Raw genomic sequence first — 12,034 nt, 5'->3', positions numbered from 1 at the left:
GCCAGAGGTCATGGAGCAAAGTAGGGGCAAGGTCTTTCTCTGCATTGGATTTCTGGTGTCTAGCATCTTGTGTCTCCTTTCCTTCCATTATCTTCTTATATGTCACTTAAAGACAAAAAAAGAAGCTTGAAATAAATCAGAGAGAGGGAAAAATAAAAATGGACACTATATCTTTAACCTTTAACGGTTATGAGCAGAGACCCCTTATGTTCTGTTATCACATTACAATATATTACATTATAATAACTGTGATATCTGGTATTTTCTTGGTACGGGATAAGTGTGGGCAGCACTTATTTTTCACAAATTTTTATTTGCCTGAAATCCTTTCTACATATGTATTTGCTGTTTGAGTTTCTTGAGGCCACTGTGATCGTATCACATTCATTACTTTTCTGGATGTGACAGGTTTGGATTACTGAGAATTTGTGATCTTGTGACGTTTTGGGACCCAGATGGGTGGTAGGGCCTCATTTGTCTGCAGAGGAAACTGAAGTGGAACAAGGGAGGGTTCATGGTGAGTTGACCCCGAGAGCAGATGCTCCCACAGAGAGTTGCACTGGGAAGTTGTAGTCATGTGTCTGGAATTTCCTTCTGAGCCTCGAAATGGTCTGGGTCAAAGGGCGCCTGTGAGGTGCTGCTGTAATACATCCGGATTCCTTGAAGTGCCCTGCCTTAAGGAACGTGCTTGGGGAGGGCGTGCTGGAAGACTTGTCGCTGTTTGGGCCTTGGCTAGCATGCTCCTGAAATCTGAAGTCATACTTAACTGCACTTAAGTAAACCAAAGTTTGAAAGTCATACTTTCAAACACATGATGATAAAACTTTAAAGATAGGATTTCAGGTTGTTTGGGGGAACATGGATAGTTTTCCTAAATGAAGCATGTTTGGGAAATGTTAATTCTTCCTTTTCTACAACTCTAGTGGAGTCTTTAATAATTTTTATCTTATTGTCTCATAAAGGTATTGTCTCTAAAATGAATGTGAATCATAACTTGGAAATTTATTGTGCACAGGGACGTAAACAAATAGGCATGTGGTAATTAGGTGAAAAGTGCTTTTGCAGGGCTGGGAACACTGCCTACCCAGGTCTCCTCCTGCCCACCCACCTCTTCTCCCCCCACTGCCCTGCATCTTAGAGATAATAATTTCAGTACAAATTAGCATTAGGAAATGCAATGATAATGTGTTAATTGAATAATTTTAGTTTTTGTTTTTATAAACCATTTGTTTTTTCTTCTAAGTTCAGGATCTCTTACCCTATGGGCATTCTCACAGTTGCATTAGATTTCTAGGACGACTTTCTAAACAGTGGAGCTAGGGTTGTTTCTTCAGAGCACTTCCTCCACAGATATGTACCACAGTGTATAAATTATTTGGCAGGGGGAAAGAAAAAATGAGGAAGAAGACATCCAAGAAGTGGCAGAAAGAGAAAGGGAAAGAGGTGATACACAGGGTGTCCCCAAAAATGTATACACACTTTGAATAATTATAAAGGCAGTGTTTATTAAAGTACATTTCATTTTCAAAATTAATAGAATCTACAGACATTGTGTGTTTACATTTTTGGGGGACATTGTAGAGAAAAAAGTGGTAGTAAGAGGCATAGTATAATGGGTTTTACTTAATTTTGAATTTGAAGACAAAATATTCTTAATAAAGCATATTTTCACATGCTGAGCTTTCCATGTAAAGTAACCCCAAATGGCCATTTGGGAGTTGTCATTGCTGGTTAGTTAGTTATTATTTGTTTCTTAGTTGATGCCCTGATGAGGAGGACTCCCCTGCCACATTTGGACAGCAGTGTTTCCCACCATCAGTAATAAATTAAGCTACTGTAGACGGATGCTCTCAAATGGAGATATTTATAATTCCCCCTTTGAGATGCTGGGTTTCCTGAACCGCTTCTGGTCACAGTTGGCTTCCTATTAATTCTGCCTGCAGGGAGAGAATGTGTCAGACTTTCAATCTTCAGATTTCTGACCTATGTGACAGTTGTAGTTCTCATTGGTAAATTAATTAATTTGATTTAATATGTTAAAAACACAGGCCATCTAAAACAAATTTGCCCAGAAAGAAGCTTCTCAGGCTCCATTTCCGATGGCTGGACTCACACACTCTCATTCATTTTTCTAGATCAAGTGTCTTTATTACATTATTCTAACTGGGAAAAAACACACACCAAAACACAACCTTTTGAGTGATATTTGGGTGGGGGGAAGCACCCGTAAGCCACTACCTTAGCACATCAGCTGTTTTATTTATGCCTCCTAATTCCTGTCCATCTGCCCAACAATTTTATTGCCTGACCTTAGAGTTCACATATCATTATATTCTGCTGTGCTTACTGAAGCTAGTATCCCAAATCCATGTTTCTGCAGTCTTCATGATTCAGTGTACATCTTAACAGAAAAGTTGGATAAATGGGGTAGACACCCTACCTTCAAAATAATAATTTTCTTTACATTCTTTACATCACAGCGCACTTGGCAAGCCTTTGCTTGGCATAGAAGTGTATGTAGCCAGACGATTTATGGTTGGAGTGGTAGCCAGCTAGCTGACATCTATGAGAAGCCTTGTTCTCAAAAGGATTTCCTTGGAGGGTGATGCCAGTGCCCCAATTGTGCCTGCACAGCTGAAAAGGAAAACAAGGAAAGCAATATTGCTTCACAATTGTTAGTATTCAAAAGGAAATTTCAGTGTCCCTGGTGAGCCAGACAAAGCTACAGATGTCCACTCTTTGTCTGTACACACCCAGAATGGTAAGCCTTTTCTGAACTGATAACAGGATACTCCTATCTCACTTCAGTATGAAAAAAACACAGGTACTCCTTTTGAGGAAAAACTACTGCAGTCCTCTCAAAAGATAGTTGTACTTTCAAACACATGATGATTCCAAGTTGAGTTTCTGTTTAGATTCATATTTCTGGGCTGACTTTTCAGCAACATATTGTCTTCCAAAAGGGAGGTGGCTTACAAATTCCCAATTGAAATGGGAGCGTGCTTATAAATCACCAGACTGAGCTATGGGACTTTGTTGAAGAGATGAATGAACTGGGAAGACCTTGGGTGGATCTCAAAATCTCAATAAATCTCAATACATATTACTTCCTTAAAGTGCTGAGCAGATAAGGTGAGATTACTGTAATTAAAATGTTATGTTTCCGATGAAAATGAGAACCTCAGGGCAAACTTCTAGACATGGGTGTGAACTCAATGTCATGTCACACTTGGCATGTTTTGAAGTATTTTGAGGAAAGTAAGTACTATCTCTTAATACTGTGATTAAAACTTTATTTGAGGCCTGGTCAGGTGGATTGATTGGTTGGAGTGTCCCATACGCTGAAAGGTTGCAGGTTCTGTTATAGGCAGCAGGAACAGCACCAGGTACTAGACCCTTGGGGTCAGACCAGACCTGGGTTTAGCAACCTTGGTACTTGGATTCTAGATAGGAAAGAATTCAAAGCCAAGACACAAAGTATAAGAGAACATCTGTATATATAAAAGCCTATGTGACTGTCTGACCATCTGACCAGTAGCTATGACATGTACTGACCACCAGGGGGCAGACACTCAACGCAGGAGTGGAAACCACAGGCATGGGAACATGGAACAGACTGATGAATCTCAGAGGGAAAGGGGGAGGAGGAGGGTGGGAAGAGATTAACCAAAGATCTGATATGCATACCAGAGACCCAATGCATGAATTGGTGCACGGATGGGGGCTGGTTGGCGGGGAAGAGGGGCCCGGTGCATGGATTCATGTACTGGTGGGGTCCCTCGGCCTGGCCTGTGCCCTCTCACAATCCAGGACCCCTCAGGGGATGTTGGGAGAGCCAGTTTCAGCCCAATCCCCACCGGCCTGGGTGAGGGACCCCGTCCTAGTTTATTTATAAAATCAGAGGTAGAAAAAGTAATTTGTAGAAGAAATGGACTTAGGAAATAAGTTATAGAGGTAAAGGAAGGGCCCTAGGAGCTTGGGAGTGAGGAAGCTAATAGTAATGTGCCAAGGGTGAGGGGAGAAGGAAGGGGGAAAGGAAAGGCACAGGTGTTCTCCTGGGAGGGAGAGTGCACTGGGTCCCCAGTCCTAAGGGTTTTAAGGGTGGAGACTTTAGGGGAGGTACCGGGGGAAGATCTCAATAGACTCTTCAACAGCTTTCCATAGGTCTTCACTGATTGGTTGGCGCCAGTGCAGGGGGTCATTATCCAATGCACTGGTCCTGAGGTCAGCCTTGGTGTTGCTTGTCTGGTTTTGCTGCTTTTCTAGACCTGGAAATACAATTGAGGCATAGATGTTATCTCTAGGGAGGAAAGGTCAGGGGGTCTGTACCACATGACCAGTGATATGCTAGGGGAAGAAAAGTCACCCTGAGGGCTAGGCCCCACCCTACAATTGTCCTTTGCTAGGCATCCAGAGCTTTCCACCCTGGTGACCTTCTGTACCTGGCCCATCATCCTTGCTCTGCTCCTATCTAACTGCCTACCACAGTTCTATTCCTGGTCAGGGTACATACCTAGGTTGCGGGTTTGATTCTCAGTCAGGGTGCTTACTAGAGGCAGCCGATCTATGTGTCTGTCTGTATCTCTCTCTTCCTTTCTCTAAAATCAGCGAACATATCTTTGGGTAAGGATAACGAAACAAAAACAACAAAAACTTTATTTGATACAGTAATGTCTTTCAGATACCAATATTTCTTTGTTTTCATAAAAATGTATTAGAATGTGAATAAGGAACACAAGAACGTGTTTATATCCTTAACCTTTTACGCTACAATGGGGTGATAGCTCCTTGTGGTTTTCATTTGTATTTCCCTGATGATTAGTGATGTTGGGCACCTTTTCATGTATCTGTGGGCCATCCATATACTCTCGTTGGAAAAATGTCTATTCAGATTCTCTGCCTATTTATTATTATTATTATTATTTTAAATATATTTTTATTGATTTCAGAGAGGCAGGGAGAGGGAAAGAGAGAAACATCAATGATGATGCCTTCTACACGCCCCCTACTAGTAATTGAACTGTGACCTCCTAGTCATAGGTCAATGCTCAACCACTGAGGCTCACTAGCCAGGCCTCTCCCTATTTTTAATCGGATTTTTTTGTTTGCTATTGAGTTATATGATTATTTTTCTGTATTTTAAATATTAACCCCTTTTTAGGTATATGATTTGCAAATATTTTCTCCTATTTGGTGGGTTTCCTTTTCATTTTGTTGATGGCTTCCTTTGCTGTGCAGAAGCTTTTTAGTTTGATGTAGTCTCACTTGTTTATTTTTTGAAGCTGATGAATTTTTAAATTAAGTCATTTGGCTAGGGTGATTACTGTTTGTAAGGTTGTGGCTAAGACAATTAACACCTGAAGTTAAGACTTCAGAGAGTGAATAAAGACATTGCATGGGCCCATCTCATATCCACAGCTGCCTGCTTTGGCTTAGATGTGCAAAATAGCAAGTCTTTGGACTGAAGTTTTTCCTCAGATTTTTACTCTATTTCAACCTCTGTTAGAGTGCTTATGAGCATGTGAAACTTTTCTTGATGACTTGTCTTAGAGCTGGGGACTGCTGAGTCACTAGAACTCAGATTCCAGAGACTGTTTCGCCCCTCCCATGCAGGACGTGCTGCTTTGGTGTAGATCCCATCAGTAGGGAAGTCTGACTCCATGGGAGGATGATGGGTTGGCTTCTTTTGAGGAAGGACTCAGAGAATTTTCTTATGGGAGTGCATGCCAGCTTTGCACATGCTGATGGTTAGAGAATAAGCCCTTGTTAAACAAAAAGAGAAGAAGATATCATTTCTATGTTTCATCGAGAAAGTACTCGGGAGAAGGGACTGACCCCGATGGCCATAACATTAGGTGAGGCCAGGATCTGCTGTGTGCATCCTTCCCTTTGATCTGCTGGTAGCTGGTGCAAAAGGTAGCTTCAGTTAGGGTTACAGAGTCATATAAAAATTCAAAGGCTGGAGGAACCTGATGTGGCTTCAGGTCCAGACAGTGGTTTTGGAGCCAGCTCATATTAGTAGTAGTTGTTACATTTTCAGGAATTTTGCATGTCAGTTGTAAAATATAGCCATTATTAAAATTATATAAAATAGCATTAAATAAATTACATTAAAAACAAAGATAATAAATACTAAGATCCATCACTTTCTAATTAGTTTACTATACTTTACTATCACCTACATTCTTGAGGTTACTTATGTCTATTGCATCTGTTGGAAATACTGTTGGTGTTGCTGTGACAGTAGCTTGAAGGCAGACACGGTGAAGACATGTGGAGCACAGTGAGACAGTGCTTGGTGAGTGCTGGCCAGCTGACATGTGTGGGAAGGCTTGTTCTTCATGGGATTTCCTTTGAGGGTGATGTCAGGGCTCCAGCAAGTGCTACAAACAAATGCCTTTTTTTAAATTCAGAAAGACAGTTACTAAATATTCGCTAGCACCCACTGGGCCCAGCCCACTCATTTGTGTGTGTGAGACTGGGGCACGGAGAGGAACAGGGGCTTGTCCAAAGTCCTGCAGCCAGTACCTTGTGGGACCAAGACTCAACTTGGGTCTCCTGGTGCCTGTCCAGGGGCTCTTTCTGTTACAGTGCACAGAGGTATTAGTAGTGACAAGCACCTGGGTTAGGGTCAGCTTAGCACCCTCTCCTGGGGTCCTCTCTCACAGGTGAAAGCGCTGTGGGACTAGGGTCATAAACGAGCAGAGGGGAGGATTGACACAAATCAAATGCAGCTGCCAGAGGGGTGGTCATGCGCTCCCTGGTGATCATAAGTGGGACAAGTTTTGAGGTGGGAGGTGACAGAGACTGGATACTGAACTCTGTCTGTAGTTTGTGGCAGGGGTCCTCAAACTTTTTAAACAGGGGGCCAGTTCACTGTCCCTCAGACCGTTGGAGGGCCGGACTATAGTTTAAAAAAAAACTATGAACAAATTCCTATGCACACTGCACATACCTTATTTTGAGGTAAAAAAACAAAACGGGAAAAAATACAATATTTGTATTTGCATGTGGCCCGCGGGCCATAGTTTGAGGACCCCTGGTTTGTGGTGATAAAGTTATTGAATGGAAGAATGACTAAAGAATGAGCAACTTTTATCACCACCTGATATTGTGTTATGTATGTATTTGCTTTTTTATTATAAATTTCCCCATAGGATTGTAAGCTCCACGAGGGTAGGAACCTTGTCTTGCATGCCGCTGTACACCCTGCTCACAGAATAGTGCCTGGCACATAGAAAGTGCTCATAAATATTTTTGAATGAATGAACAATGCTGCTCATGGTTGGCATTACATAGCCCAAATCCCCGGGGGAAGTTTTGCCTAGAACAGTGGTTCTCAACCTTGGCTGCACATTAGAATCACCTGGGAATCTTTTTAAAATCCTGATTTCTGGGCCTCATCCTCTGGACATTCTGTTTCTTTGTTATGGGGTGGGGCCACAACATTAGTAACAAAGAAACAGAATTTCTGGAGGATGAGGCCCAGAAATCAGGATTTTAAAAAGATTCCCAGGTGATTCTAATGTGCAGCCAAGGTTGAGAACCACTGGCCTAGAGGAATGTGCCTGGTGGAGGCCAGCACAGGGACCCTCTCACTGTTTGCCAGACTGCTAGACCCTAGGTGACCATCATTTCTCTTTCTTCTCAGATGACGGAGGGCCGTCGATGTCAAGTACATCTTCTTGATGACAGGAAGCTGGAACTCCTAGTACAGGTAAAAATGACTTTGGGTCCACTTTCTAAGTTTCTTCTGTGACTGATGTGGTTGGCTCACACTTGGATTCAGCTGAGGTGTGGGCAACAGTGTAAACGATTTTTCAGCCTAAATCAGTACAAATCTCTGAGAGAAGATTAGGACACACCCTAGTATTTTTGTGTGTGATTGCTATTTTTGTTCATTCTGTTTCTTTGCACACCACGCCTAAGGCATTCAAGGTCAGATGTATATCTAACCTATTGTTGCAAATCTCTAGAAAAGGAAATCCCACAACTGCCATTAGCTATTCTTTATGCTTGGAAGAAGTTAATTATAATATAACCTAAATAACTCTTGCTGCAGCCAAAACTGGTTTAATTGTCTAAAACACAGTTCATTATTTCAAGTTAAGCTTTCATAGTGATGAAGAAAGGGAAGCAATCTCTTGGCTCTGTCTCCCCTTTAAGAGCTGAGTAAGCACCTGACGCCATCCTGTGCGTCAACATTGCCATCTCCCTTGAACATCTGGAGAAAATGACAGAGGAAATCAATCAATGTGTCTCCGACCTAAGAACACATCAGTGTCAGGGAAGTCCAAAAAGTAATTAGGCTCAAAGACCCTGGTCTTGCTCAACTTACTCTTGAAAAAACCATTGTTTTACCCAGAGCCCTAAAGAGTGGCGAAGTTTCCAAACTTGATTTAAATAACTTAATTCCAAATCTGTTGCTCAACTCCAACTTTTGTAACTGTATTTGCTTGATATTCTCAGATGTCTATCAAATTCATAGGGCACTGCTCCTTATCCATGACAGTTTGCTGGGAAGAAGCTACAGTTCATCAGTCAGTTGCAATGACACCCGCATGCTCCCTCCCTGGGGAACCACACTGCACCAGGGTGGAGAGTCACATAGAAGTACTCTCCTCTCATGTTCCCTTGTACATGCCACGTGGATTTCAAAGTGTTCCAGCTGCTAATTTAAAAAGTTAATACTTTTAATAGGAAATAAGTTATAAAGACATTATAAACACAATGTAGGAAACAGAGAAAATAGGAAACAGCTCATAATCACAGCACACTAAATCAACTACTCTTCTCATTTTGGCATATCTTATATTTCTATTTATATTCCTTACATGGTTGTGATCATAATGTATGTATAATTCTATATATTTTTTCCACTTAACATTGTCCTTCACTAGCATTTTTCAAGTTATTATCAGTTGTCATCTTTGTTAATGGCTGCATAAATTCTAGAAAAGGATATACCATTATTAGCTAATCATTCACCCTTTTGAGTACATTTAAGGATCTTTTGTTGTTTTGTAATTTTTTCCGCTATGACAAGGAAATGCTGTGATTAATTTATCCACATATATAGAGTTCTCCCACATTTTGGATTATGTCTTTATTAGGCTAGATTGCAAGGTCTCCAGTCTTATGAAGAGTCAAACTTGTGATCTGGGTTGGGGTGTGAGTGGGTAGAGGGGACTATAAAGGAGCAAGATCTCTTCAGTAAGCAGGATCAGGACTAGCAAAGTGCTTGGAGCTTTAAGTTGTTAAGAATCAGTGTGAGCCCTTCACAGGTGAGTGGTCTGCAGTGCCCTAGATGCTCTTTTTGTAGCAAGGCTTGGAGGTTTCGATAGCAGCCCACCTCTGAAACAGGAAGTGAGGCCTCCGTGACAGTGAAGGCACCTTCTCTTGGCCAGCCTGCCCTGGGAAGACTGAATGGAGGCATCTGAAATGGACTCGAGTCACAGAAAATATATTTTATTACTGGATGGGCACAATTTTAGAGAGGCCATCTTCAGCCCTTAACTATCAAGAAAATGTTGAATTAGACCAAGCAAGAATTCATACTCCTCCCATCTCTTTTTAGAAAATACTTCATGTGATTCCCTCTTCCTAGAACACTCTTTCCCACCTGTCCCTGTACCTGGCTGATTTCTGTTAAGCTTTCAGACCACAGCTTAGAAAATGCATCCCCCCCCCACCCCAAGGCTTTCCCTGGCCCTACCCTCTGCCCCTCCATAGCTGGGTCTTAGCTGCCACCCGCCCCTTCCCTCTTACAGCACTGTCATTACTCATTGTCACATTCACTGTCATTGCCTGTTTACTTGTCAGCATTTCCCAGAGCCACCAACAAATTAAGGACTGGCTCTGTTTTTTGATCACTGTATCCCCAGTACCCAGCCCATGTCTGGCACACATGTCAGTAAAAAACAAAAATAAAGAAAAGAGTGAATCCTAAGGTTCTCTAGTGTTACTTCCCCAAATGACTTACTTCTTGCCATAGAACCATTGCTTGGCAGGGGATTTACTTAGGTTAGTGCACAATAAATAAATAATAAATAACTAAATAAATAAAGCCCAGCCAGTGTTGCTCAGTGGTTGAGCATCAACCTAAGAACGAGGAGATTACAGTTCAATTCCAAGGTTGGGGCCTTTGCCCCGATTGCAGGCTCATCCCCAGTGTGGGAAGTGCAGGAGGCATCCGATCAATGATTCTCTCATATCATTGATGTTTCTATCTCTTTCTCCCTCTCCTTTTCTCTCTGAAATCAATAAAAAATATAAAAATAAGTAAATAAACAAATAAATAAATAAGGAACAATTCTGCAAAACTTTGGGAAACAAGGTTAAAGTTATTTGACAAAAGCCAACTTAAAATAGGACTTTTCTTTGTCATCTACAAAGTTTTGTTGTTCAGGATTATGTTCTTTTGACAGAATCATTTCTAAAGGGAATCCCTATTCTCCAGCTCTTTCAGTCATCTCAGGGTTTTTAGCAGCATAAAACATTATGACTTCATACCCTTCTTTTTTATATTTTAAATTCACAAAGTGATGAGATCCATTATTGCTAAAGGTTTTGTTGTTATTGTTGAACGATTTCAGAATATTTGTAAGAAGCCTTAGACTAAGCAACGCCTTTCAATGTTTCCGCATTTACCTGACAAGGTTTATAAGACAGAAAGTGGGGTTTGGGGATTGTAGGAAATGGTTATTTCCCAGGGAGAAGCACAGGGGTGTACACCAGGGTGACTGACTGACAAACATTCCTAAGTAGCACAGAGGTGGGAGGTCTAGTTTTTCGATCATTAATTATTAGGTAAGAGACACATCAAAGGCTACACCTCAGACCTTCAGAAGCAGGAAAAGACTGAGCTGACAGAGTCAGCAACTAACAATTGCTTCCCACCAGGAGGAAGCTGTTAAGCAGTCTACCACAGGGACAGTTTTCTGCAGTGGTGTAGACCTGGTCACTGTACTGGTAGCATTTCCCTTCTCTGGATTACAGAGTAAAATGGCCATAATCCCCAAATGTAATGCTTTTTCTAAAGCCCTTTGAGATTTCCGAGTGAAATCTCCTTCCAGACCCCTGACTGCCCTGAGTAATTTTGCATCACTCATATGGAGGGAAGGGAAGGTTAAGAGTGCACATACTGGGATTTCATATTCGAAAGGCTCATCCCTAAATCCACAGGCAGGCCCTTGTCACCAGGACATTGCTATGTGACTTTTTCAATCATTGGATTCCTCTTGAGGACAGCTGCAATGGTGATGTGAGCATTCAGTAACAAGTTAACCTCAGTCATACATGTGGGGCAGGTGGTCCAGCCAGATCACCCTCCCATCCAATCCGGAGACAGTGTCTTTTGCTTTGTCATCCAAAATTGTTTCAACCAACTAGAAACATACTCGAAAAGCCTGTGTCAGAACGAGAGAGGCCACCATCATGGGTGTCTCTCAGTCAGCCTCTGCCTGAAGCTTCCGTAGCCAGACCAGAGGGTGCCTGCAAGTTTTGCATTGAGCTTTACAAGTCTTGGCTTCATATGGTTATTCCTTTAAAATGACTTTCTTCATTTTTCTCTGATCTGAATGCAGATTTGGGGGAGCATTTTGAAAGCGGAGAAAAGGAAACGTGGTTCAGCCTTAGTTAGAAAAGGTAACTAAGACAGAGAAGAATTTCCTGACAGTGAGGGTCTTAAGGTAGAAGCCATGAACAGGGAAGGTTCAGGCTCTTTCTCCTGGGAATCTTAAAAAAGGGATAGGTTTTCATTAGTTTGGAATGGCCGAGGGGTAGCCAGCCTTCCTTATTAGGCTCTCTGAGGCTGAGCTGCTGTATGGTCCCCTGTCCTACAGGAAGACAGGCCAGGGCGGGAAACAGCCCCGGGCCTTCTGCTCCAGAGGCACCGGTGTCAGGGCGTTCCCCGCACTTCAGATGAGTCCTTGCCATCCCCCAACTCGGCGGCAATGAAATCCGCTTCTTTATTATTAAATTTATTTTTAGTTACAATTGACATAAAATATTATATTATTGTCAGGTGTACAGC

General features: G+C 42.0%; 1 protein-coding gene across 1 annotated transcript in view; it reads left to right on the top strand.

The window, feature by feature from the left end:
- The window catches only part of FRMD4A (FERM domain containing 4A), a 227,838-nt gene that overhangs the window by 20,199 nt on the left and 195,605 nt on the right, over nucleotides 1-12,034 (top strand). Inside the window, 1 exon segment of the mRNA XM_023762528.1 lies at nucleotides 7,652-7,717. Within this exon segment, the coding sequence (XP_023618296.1) occupies nucleotides 7,652-7,717 (66 nt within the window).

This window comes from Myotis lucifugus, unplaced genomic scaffold, assembly GCF_000147115.1.
Source record: "Myotis lucifugus unplaced genomic scaffold, Myoluc2.0 scaffold_249, whole genome shotgun sequence".
Classification (NCBI taxonomy): domain Eukaryota; kingdom Metazoa; phylum Chordata; class Mammalia; order Chiroptera; family Vespertilionidae; genus Myotis; species Myotis lucifugus.
Note: the sequence above shows the minus strand (reverse complement) of the source record. Positions and strands in the feature narration are given on the sequence as shown.